At 36.5% G+C, this 11,804-nt stretch overlaps 1 protein-coding gene across 1 annotated transcript; it reads right to left on the bottom strand.

The window, feature by feature from the left end:
- Nucleotides 1–2,772: 2,772 nt before the first annotated feature.
- rnf7 (ring finger protein 7) lies at nt 2,773–8,972 on the bottom strand. The gene is given in 3 exon segments (NM_001200902.1): nt 2,773–3,199; nt 4,137–4,184; nt 8,801–8,972. Coding segments are annotated over 3 exon segments (336 nt in total). The 5' UTR covers nt 8,970–8,972; the 3' UTR covers nt 2,773–3,080.
- Between the last annotated feature and the right edge of the window lie 2,832 nt (nt 8,973–11,804).

Raw genomic sequence — 11,804 nt, forward strand, 5'->3', positions numbered from 1 at the left:
AAACTCCACACACAGGGCCACGGTGGGAATCGAACCCCCGAAGCTGGAGGTGTGAGGCGAACGTGCTCAAAACAGAATTTGTGCTTTTAAATTAATGAGGAATATTCTGTCCCAGATAGAAAAAGCAGTCACACTATGGAAAACGTTTCATGCAACACACAGTAACTTTTCATTTGTTACATGAAGACAACATGCTACACTGAAAAGCAAACCCTTCCCTACACGTCGCTTTTATTGTGCAAAAATCAGTATTTAACTCTGACTGTCCATAAGATCTTCTCTTCCAGCTAACACTTATTGGTTCTGAGACCGGTCTAAAAACGGATCTTTTTTTAAAGTTCCCGTTTGGTTTTCCTGGAAAGTTTACTTACTTAGAAATATAACATTCACGTTTCGTTGTACATTATGATTCGGAGAACGTTTCTCTTTTAACCTGTTAATAACCTTGCTGTATGACCCTTTAAATTATTTAGAACCTCTCAGGAACCAAGCACCAACCTGGGGTGGTCCACAAATGTTCCTGTAATGTAGGGAGAACATTCTCTGAAACATCCCTATACAAACCTGGTCGTCGTAAGGCTCCTCTTATAATACAACAGGATAGGAACAGAATAGCTTTCTAATACAACAAGCTACATGAATACACATATTGCACAACACTACTACTAATAATGTACATGTTATGCATTTATTACTTACAGATAATAAAAGCTATTAAGAGTTCTGGGTAATTTCTTTTTCAGCATTTGATGGGCTACATCAGACATAGCATACGCAAATCTGCAAATCAAACAAATAAACATACTATTAGATGAAAAAAACAGTATTGTGATTAATATATGTATATACTACTATACTTTTTTTTTTTTAAAGAAAATTTGATGTGATGAGTATAAACATGTGGTTTGTACTAGGGCTGCACGATTATATCCAAAATGATAATCCCGATTATTTCGATCAAAATTGAGATCTCGATTATTTATCACGATTATTAATTGATTTTAGTGACAACATATTTTTATTACACTTTCACATTTATTAAGTTTTCTCGTGCTACAATATAACACACAAGTAGGCATGAGAAAACCTAAGCTGGTCAATTATCACAGAATTTAGGAACATAGTGTGAGTCATGTCAAATACATTTACCTTCTGATAAACTAAATGTAATATTTTCAGTTAATTTTACAGACTGTATGCAAAAAACAACCGCTAACCTGTTCCACCTTGTAAACAAATACAATAAATCTCAATGTTCAGTGTTTGAAGTCTGCTCCTCTTAAATATATTTAAAGCTACACTATTAGACATTTTCCACTGTCATGGTTCTGGGCTGGAGTCAGTTCTCGAACTGCTCTGTGTATATTGTGTATATATCTGATTAATCTCATATAGGATGTGATTGGGTGAGTTCATTTACCAGTCAGATGCAAAGCGCTTTAGTTTAATGGTGTTCATTAGGGATGCTCCGATCAGGATTTAAAATAATAGCAATGAGAAATACTGCTGGTTAATTGATAAATAAACAAGCATAAAATATTTAGTTATAAATATTTTAAAGAATAAAGAGTCCTAATTTCAAAAGTAGACTAACACAAAAATGATCCATATTAGGAAAAAGGCTAAAAGCCTTCTAAGGAAATAGCGAACTAAGCTTAATGTCAAATTGATGTTATAATGTCAATTTTATATAAATATATATATATATAATGATTTATTTATAACTAAGCACATTTTCTGTCTTTACATTTTAGTAGTTTTATTTTTGTTTGTTTATCAGTTTTAGATGGGTTCCCCCAGTACAAGTTTTCCTGAATTACTACCAAAACATGATGTGTTCATATGACATGTCCTGCTCAACTCAGAGTGGTTGTACTGCAGTTCTCCATTTACTTCAGGCATTGCATTAGTTAACATAACCTCCGAAGACCTATTGCAGTTACGTTACTCATGTTCAAGATACAAGTGAGGAGCATGAGCAACAACATTAGCTTTATTCCTGCGTAATACAGGCTCAGGTTGTTAAAATCTGTGATTTTATTATTATTATTTTATTAAAATAGTAATACTTCATTACAAGGCAAATGCAGCATATTTTACCAGAAACACAATATAGTATTAAAACAGTATAGACTAATGTCCCTATTATTTGTAAAAAGGTACCTACTTGACTAATAAGGGTAGCTTTAGCACACTGAAATAACCAAGGGTCTGATATTTAAGATTAAAAACAGTGAACGTTAGAGTTGTTTATAATACTCGATTGTCACTTTAAAAGACTAGAACAGGGGTCATTAATTCTTCTTTCAGGAACAGGGCTTAAAAAAAAAAAAAAAAACAATCCAGAGTTGGACTGTGGATTCATTTCACCTGTTCCAACTGCCAGAGGTGGTGAGAATCCCCTCAGTGCCTTCTTTTGTACGTACACATGCACGCCAGGACTCTTGCCGTGCGACATGCTATTTGTATGACATTTGTGGCAATTGCCACTGGTCTAAGAGCTGTTTAAGATTGAAGAGCCAGGACTTGCGACCATGTTACCATGGAGATGTTTCCCAGTAGAAAGCAGCCCACCATTGAGAGTTGAAGGAAACAACTTTACGTTAGCTAAGCTGATCACAGCCCATACTGCATGCCATGTTTGGTTCACTTCCTGCAGTTTGGTCAATTCAGAGTAACAGCTATTGAACAGCAGTAGAGACAGAGGGTGCTTAAGTATCCAAGTGTGATCGCAGTTTTTCACTTTCCCAGGGAAGACTCACACCACGACTTTAATATTTAACTTTTTATTCCAACAACCTTTTAAAAACACAGTCAGATCACCAAGCAGACACTGCAGTGAGACTGGATAGTGCTTCAGTCTCATGTATTTTACTGCAGGACTGAGAGGCAAAGTACAAGCAGCTAGTGTCACCTGGAGTTCTGGTACAGTTCACACACTCCACTCACTCACACTCTCACTCACACACACACACACACACACACACACACACACACGGCAGGTGAAGAGTGAGTCCGGTGTCCTATAGCCAGACAGAGATGGAGCGGATGAAGAACACGGTGGACGTGTGAGGACGTCTTCACTTGCCAATCCTCTGCACGACCCAGTCTTGTTGGCATAGTGGACACCGGTTGTTTTGTTTCACCCACAGGGACATGCAGCAGTTATGGAAGGAGTGGTTGCACTCTCCCCACACGACTGAGAAAAGGTAGGGAGACATTAATGAACACATCACATACATGGGCTGGCTTAACCAGAAATTTAACCAAGAACACTTCTCTAGGACCTTTACAGAAACAAAAATGGAGCTGGGGAGTGGAGTGTAAACTCTTACAGTTTTTAAGGGTTTCTCCAGAGGGACAACTCAAGAACCTACAGGTGCTAAATTTCCTAAGAGTGTACTGATGTGAAAGAAAAAGAAAGGGAGAAAAAAAGAAAAAGGGAAAAGAAAAAAAAAAAGAGGCAAAATAAATACATAAATAAAATAAAAATAAGTGTGTGCCTGTTACTCCACTCCTTGACTCATCAACCCTGTCTTTCAAGCTTCCAACTAAGCATGTGGCAATAAACTAAGCATGTGGCAACTTCGTTCTGCTTACATCATCAGTATGACACACTGCAGAAACACTGGGTCTCAAAAACAAACAATCACAGCAAGCTTGAGGTAATAAAAATATTATTCGTCTATTATTTGTTTAGGTTTTGCCATTGCCACTACTGTATTTGTAGCAGCCCTGCGAGTTTTAAATACAGAGATAGAGTACTTTATTGCTCCCTGAAGGAAATGGTTGTCTCACAGCAGCAAACAATTACAGACACCAAATACTAACCAGACTCACTGATCTGTAAGTCTAGGTAGATGCCTACAGTGCCATCCTATGCCAGATAATAGGACAGTATTGAGACTTTTTTTGTACATAAAAACTTCATAAATTGACTTTTTCCCAAAAGAAAGACAAGATCAATGCAGGACATGGGACCGTTACATCATTTCAGATGTAGATACTGGAGATGTGAAGAGTTTTTGGAGACGGTTTTGTTAATTCTTACGCTCAAGTCACGCTGACTGGACGCCATCTGCAGTTTACTGCATTTTGATTTAAAACCTCTGGTGTGCTGCAATTGATTTCCTTACCAACACAGTCCTCCTGCTTGTTTTCTGCCTGACACCTTAAACACGCATCTGCAACATAAACACAAGTACACTTGGGTCACTTTATTAGGTACGCCAACAATTTCGGCCAATCAACAACACGCTTTCAAAGAGGTTTAATTTTCAAAGAGGGAATTACTTGGGAATTAGTTTTTGTCTTCTGATGAAAATATCATTTAAATTTAAAATCAATATTTCATGTCACTTCTTAATTTTAGTCAATTTTATTCTGACTAAAATGGCAGCAATTATTAGTCAGTCATTTCAGTTGACAAGAAAATGCACAAATGAAACCAAATATTTACACATTATTACATATTAACTTAAACATGAATCAACAAAAACATGGAAAAAAAACACCCTTGTGAAAACCTGATCTGTGGAAATAAAAACATTACAATGAGCACACTACAGGAATACAATATTGTGAATTCTTTATGCTTTGCTTATTAATTGTGCACGTTTTAGTGACCTACTGTCTACCTAGCGTCTTACTTAAGTTCAGGTTCACGTGTCATTTCATGCAGAAGCAGGTTGTAATGTTCGGTTTAGGTTTGGTAAAGGTCTGATTAATCTCATGTGTACAGGAAGTGTTTGGGTGAGTTAAATAACCCGCTTCGGTTTACCGCTGTTCATTCACTGTTCAGATTCAGCTCACGCAGCTTAAGCGGCTCAAACCCCGAAATTACTGACTACGACTGGATTATATGAAACGCTGGAAATTTTCTATGTAAAAAAAAAAACAAAAAAAAACAACAACATCTGTGCATTGTAAATATCTTGCGTCCCCCCCCAAACAATGTTTAAGATTGGTGCTAGTGCTTGCTACACATCTGCATTTTGATATTAAATTCGACGAATATTCAAAGTTGGAATTTGAATGACGGCCCTAGAGCAGACGAGAGGACAGAAATAGTGCGGACGGCTAAAATGTTGGTGACGATCGTTCTTATGTAAACAACAGGCGATATCGAGGTCAAGTACCTAATTAACTCTCAATTGAGCTTAATGTGTTTCTGGTTACCATGCCTAAGCAAATACCTGCACTGTGTCATTGTAAGGACTATTAAGTTAAATAGCTACATCGTTATACACATGGTTGCAGATACAAGGGCGAAAAAAAATCTGCTCAAGAAGAGCATTACAAATGATGTTGCTAGAGCCGGTGATTTGCTAGACACCATTATTGTAGCATTATTAATACACACACCTAGAGAAAAATTGTGACTGATTTGAGCAGACATTAGAGATTGTCCTGCCCGTCGTACAGCTCTCCAGCTCACACCACAGCGTAAAGCCTGACTAATGCTACATCCTCATTAATCTGGATTTAGAATGCACAGATATGGACATTTTGGCCAATACCGATATTCTTTATATTTGGAAGCAGATGACCAATATATTGGCCAAGAAAACTAAACCTTGATAATTTTTGAGTTGGATTACAAAAACAAAAATGCAAACATATAAAATGGACAACTACGTTAATTTTAAAAACTTTGCTGCAAGAGAAACTAAGAGTAATCATGAGGAATCACAACCACAGTAGCTGCCGTATCTACTTATTACTGAACTTATTTCTCTCATCAGTTCTTGGAAAGGTGCGTTATTGCATTTTCAAGAAGGATGCAGGAAGCTGGTGTTCTGCCCCATATGCACCAAGAGCCCGATTCTGCACTAACAATCTCATCATATACTGTATGTACTGTTCCCTCGTGTTGGACAATCCTAGTGCTGCCTGTATCTCTCAGACAGGGATGGGCAATATAGACATAAAACTATATCACAATATTTTTGGGTATTTATTGCGATAAAGATATCAGTAATGATACAAATATAGTACCATTCACCACTGTTTTTGGCTACAAGTGATAGCTGTGATCTTGAGAGCCTCAGAAACACAAACATTGATCTAAAAATAAAACTGATTTTCTGTAACCAAACCAGTTCCAGACTGTAGAGGCAGCTCCTCGTTTGGCGATGAACTCCTCAGCTTCACATCCGCCTTCCGCCGTACTTGTTTTCACTCTGCACGTGAGCTGCGAATGGGTCGAATACTGTCGCTCACAGAAATACGTCATTAACTAGGCTTTATCGTTATTATCGCAGGAAGATTAACGCTTATAGTGGGGAGAATTTCTACCAGGATAACGCAAACGATAAGATAGCACCAATCCCTACTCTCACAGTCAGGAATGTTTAAGTGCTGAGAATGTTTAAAGTGTCCAGCTATCTTTCTCCCTATCGCCATACGGTTGAAGACGCTGCGCTCAGTGCACCGGCCCACAACTCCTTTGCTTACGGGTAACTGAAGAGTACGAGACAGGCGCCCAAGACTGATCAAACCACAATCCTCCATGGCCTTAGCCATATTTCAGGCATTATCTCACAGCACAACATGCACCATATCTTTCATCATGCTACACTGAAATAACATGCTCTCAATAATGGCATCTCAGTGCTGACCGAAGCCCAAAACGTAGAAAAAAAAAAAAAAAAGCTTTGAAATTTATCAGGACTAACGTGGACGTAGTTATGTTTGGACAAGCCAATTTTCCCAATGACCAATCACTGATCACCTTGTCCCACTGCTTGTCCAATTCACACGTCCCTTCTTGGTTATATTTACAGGTAATAAAAGCCAGTAATTCCTTACAAAACGGTTTTCCTTCATGTCTTTTCCCCAACGCCTCCCTACAACTTCCACATTTTAACTGTATTTTTAAAAGAAATTATAGTATTTTACAACTACGTAAATAGAGTATTACAGAGTATTTTGTAAACACATACATAGGCTGTGATGCCATGACAAAAAGACCCCACATCCTTCTATAAGAGGAGCTATCATTTACTCCTTTTTTCCGTTTTGATAAACCATTATATTATAATACGTTTTTATTATGCAAACGATATGTAGATTTAATGAACATGCAAAGTAGTCCAGGATGTCATCTGGTGACTTTGAGCACGCATAGGCTTTTTCCCCCTGAAAAGATTTGCCAACACTGGTTAATAGGGATGCACCGAATGTTCGGCAATCTTAATTATAAGTGAAATAATAAGTGAAAAGGCAGAATAAATTTGACCGAACAGTGACGTGTTTGATGACGCGACCAAATAGCCTTGCAACCAGAGACGCACGAAGCTTTAATTGCAGCAAACATGTCAGCAGTGTGGAAGCATTTTAAAGTGTCAGAGAAAGATGTAAGAATGGCCATTAAAGAAGTAGGCATATGTCTAGGACAATTATTCATTTGTTGTGGGTCCATCCACTTTTTTGCACTCGTCAATGCACTTTTTTGTTGTAGGCTACAGAGTGTTGCATTCTTTCAGCAGTCAGTTATAGGCCTAACATAGGTTATTCAAGGGGGTCTCAAAGATGACCACATCAAAATATTTTTTATTTTACTAGTTTATTTATTTAAAAAGTTATATTGTGCCTTGGTGGTAGCCTATGCCTGCTGGAATGAAAAAAAAAAAAAAAAAGTTCAGTGTTAAATATTTCGAAATTGAAGTTTTTGCAATTGATTTTTTCTTTGAAAAGCAAGACAAAATAGAAGAGAAAAAAAAAAAAAAAAAAACAACAAAAAAAAAAAAAACACAAGCACATTTTGACTAATTTATGCAATGGTGAAAAAAAGAGGCAGTATAAATGGAAAAAACGTGTTCGGTATTCGGCCAAGTTTTTCATTATATTCACTGTAATGAAGTTGGTTTGACATTCGCAGATATGGGAAAATTAAGGGACCGTCTCTAAAGTTACATACAACATTCTTAAACACGGTTCTAACTTCAATAGCATTTGAAGGGAATGACTTACAGTCATATAACAAACTGTAAAGTGTTCATCTAGGTGTCAGCTATAATGCACACATTTCAGATTTGTGATATTTATTAAAATGAGCTATTAAATCACATTTAAATTAGGCATGATTTAATTAGCCAATTCTGCAGTGAAATTTATGTTTAATTTACATCTCATTTAATAGCTTATTTGAATAAATATCAAAAATCTAAAAGATGTGCAGCATACCAGACACCTAGATGAACATTTTACAGTTATTTGTGTGACTGTACATCATTCCCTTCAAATGCTATTGAGCTTTAAATTATGGTATATTATGTGTATGATCCCATGCAGTAATTAAATACATGGCAATATTTATATATGACTTAATAGTATATTTTGTTAAATATCAAAAATCTAAAAAGGTGTGCATCAGACCTGATACCTAGTTGAACATTTTCCAGTTGGTTGTGTGATTGTACATCATTCCCTTCAAATGCTATTGAAGTTAGAAACGTGTATAACAATATCATATGTAACTTTAGAGACAGTCCCTTAATTTATAAATAAAAGCTTAAATTTAATATGGAAAAAGGACGCAATGCATAGCCTATTAAATCTGTGCTGCACATATTAAGACATTTGACAGTTTGCTATTTGACTCTGCTATTTGACAACTGCATTAATTAGAAAACTTAAAGCAAAGAATTTCGTTAACAGTAAACATGAGTAAGCAAAGCAAACTAACTAACTAGCTAGCTAGCTAACTAACTAACTAATGGAGCTTCTCGGCTAACTAACTGTCTGTAACGATAAACGGTTCAATAGCCAGTTAGCACCTAGTGTTAGCCACACTTACCCATTACTTGGACCCTACAAATGGCGCATGTATCACACTCGACATCCCAACTCCACATTGCCACCGCATTCCACTTCTTAAGAGAAAACATTTTATCTCCCCCTGACTTGGATGAAGACGATGAACCGCAATGCGCGTGCACTAATCCCGGCTCGTCGCCGTCATCCATCTCTGCCATGGCCGGAGTTCAGCATTTATAAAATGGCCGCCGCGTTACTCCACAAGATCTTCAACAAACCCTGCCTACTGCGATACGATTGGCTACATACTCCACACCGTCCAATCAACGGGCTGTATGTAAATATAACTCTTGAAAAGGAGCGGGGCGTTCTGAACAGAAATGTAGCCGTCACCCGTGCATAAAAATTGTGGCAGGAACTCCTAAATTTTGTTGAAAAAATGTTTATATCGTAGAAATTCATTTTTTTTCTCCATAATTTAATTCAAAAAGTGGAACTTTCATGAATTCTAGATTCAGTACACATAAAGTAAAATATTTCAAACCTTTTTTTTTCTTTTTTTTTTTTCTAAATCTTGATGATTTAGAAATCGCCTTACAGCTCATGGAAATAAAAAATCCAGTATCACAAAATATTAGAATAAAGAATTTATAATACAGAAATGTCTTATTTACACACTCAATACTTGGTCGGGGTTCCTTTTGGACGAATTACTGCATCAGTGCAGCGTGGCATGGAGACAATCAGTCTGTGGCACTGCTGAGGTGTTCTGGAAGCCCAGGTTGCTTTGATAGCGGCCTTCAACTCGTCTGTATTGTTGGGTCTGGTGTCTCTCTTAGATTCTCTATGGGGTTCAGGTCAGGCGAGTTGGCTGGCCAATCAAGCACAGTAATACCATGGTCAGAAAACCAGTTACTAGTAGTTTTGGCACTGTGGGCAGGTGCCAAGTCCTGCTGGAAAAGGAAATCAGCATCTCCATAAAGCTCATCAGCAGATGGAAGCATGAAGTTCTCTAAAATCTCCTGGTAGACGCTGCATCGACTCTCGACTTGAGAAAACACAGTGGACCAACACCAGCAGATGACATGGCACACCATACACAAGCACTATAGAAACTCTGTCTGGATGTCTTTATAAGCTGTCTCCTTGTAATTTCTTATTCCCCAAGTACCAAGATCAATTAACTTTATTATTATTATTATTATTATTATTATTATTATTATTATTCATTGAATGAATAATAAGTTTCACACAGCAGCAGCTCCAGAAAGAAATGAGTTAAAACAGCGACAGGATCATTGAATCAGTGAGCTGAACTCGAGAATCAAATCCGTTCTATTCGGGAATGAATCCTTCAGACTGGTTTTATCGACGAGATTCTCCAATTCATTGAAATGAACCGACTCAAACAAACGATTCAATCACATTACATTTACATTTACATTTATTCACTTAGCAGACGCTTTTATCCAAAGCGACTTACAAATGAGAAAATACAAGCAAAATCACGAATCGGACATCATTACAACACTTCTCTCATAAACTCACTCGGGACAATTCAAGCAGATTTATATGATTACATTAAATTTCGATTAATACCTCACAGACAGCTGTGGCAAGGCTTCGGAAAGCTTGAATATGTACAACACTGGACTAGTTTTAGTCCAGTTGCCAGCGGTTTAGACATTAATGTCTGTGTGTTGAGTTATTTTGAGGGGACAGCAAATTTACACTGTTATACAAGCTGTACACTCACTACTTTACATTGTAGCAAAGTGTCATTTCTTCAGTGTTGTTACATGAAAAGATATAATCAAATATTTACAAAAATGTGAGGGGTGTACTCAGTTTGGTGAGATACTGTGTATATCTATACACATATACATATACATATATATATATATATATATATATATATATATATATATATATATATATATATTTTTTTTTTTTTTTCTACAACCATGTAGCTGTTCACTAGGAACCCATTTCCCATTTCCGCTCTTTGTTTTTATAAATAAGGAATTACAGAGAAACAAGGAGGGGGTTCAAACATTGATTCATTGATTCATGTGTGTTAGGAAATGGGTCCCCAGTGGGTAATTAAATGATTATTACAGGACCTCAGTGTCAGCCGCAAGTGATCCAACCTCCCAAAACTGCTCAGCCCTGCTTAATAGACTGAGCTATAAAGCACTGATTTACTTTTTATGTACAGAGCTTTAAGTATTTACCTAGCAAAAACACTGAAACTTAGTTATCCAATCAGAATAATACATCCAGTATACATAGGAAAAAAGCTTGCTTGCTTGCTAGCAGGTCTAACGTGAGATATGGACAATCTACATGATCATAAAGTAAACAAGGTAAACAAAACTGAAAACAGCTACCTTTAGATACCACGCATGTCTTGACTGTTCAGATACTGTGAAATAAACTGTGTAAATTTCATTTTAGGTCGAACTACTGGTTGAACTATTCTATTAACTAGCTTGCTTGTGGGTAGATAGCATTATCAAACACATTATCAACCGGTTGTCAAGTCCGAGTTGGTTAATTTAGAGAGAGTTCGGCTGATACTATGGCTGCAAATACACTACAATAAATGATTTTTTTTTTTTTTAAGTAAAAATATCTTGAACATAGGCAAACTCAACGAATGTGTCTCTTTATTACACTGTATTTAAACAAATATAAGATTAGCAAGCTTCTTTCAATATAGTTTTACTCATTTAAAGCTTATTCTATTGGCAAATAATAGCTTATTTCAAATGGGGTCCTTTCTAGAAAGAAGCAAAATGATCCGCTAATAGAATAAAGCAATTTTAAGCTTAAAGTGAGTACATAGGTCTAGAAATAGGATTAATAATCTTAGATTTGCTTCAAAACAGTCTAATAAAGAGACATATTAGTTGCATTTAAAAATATTTTTACTAACTAAGATTTAAATTTTTTGCAGTTTACTGTTATTTCAGCAATGCATTTGTAATCAATGTATAGGAAAGTAAAACACTGCAGTGGTCCAGCATAATGTATTGCTGCCT

The sequence above is a fragment of the Ictalurus punctatus genome, chromosome 4 (genome assembly GCF_001660625.3).
Source record: "Ictalurus punctatus breed USDA103 chromosome 4, Coco_2.0, whole genome shotgun sequence".
Classification (NCBI taxonomy): Eukaryota; Metazoa; Chordata; class Actinopteri; order Siluriformes; family Ictaluridae; genus Ictalurus; species Ictalurus punctatus.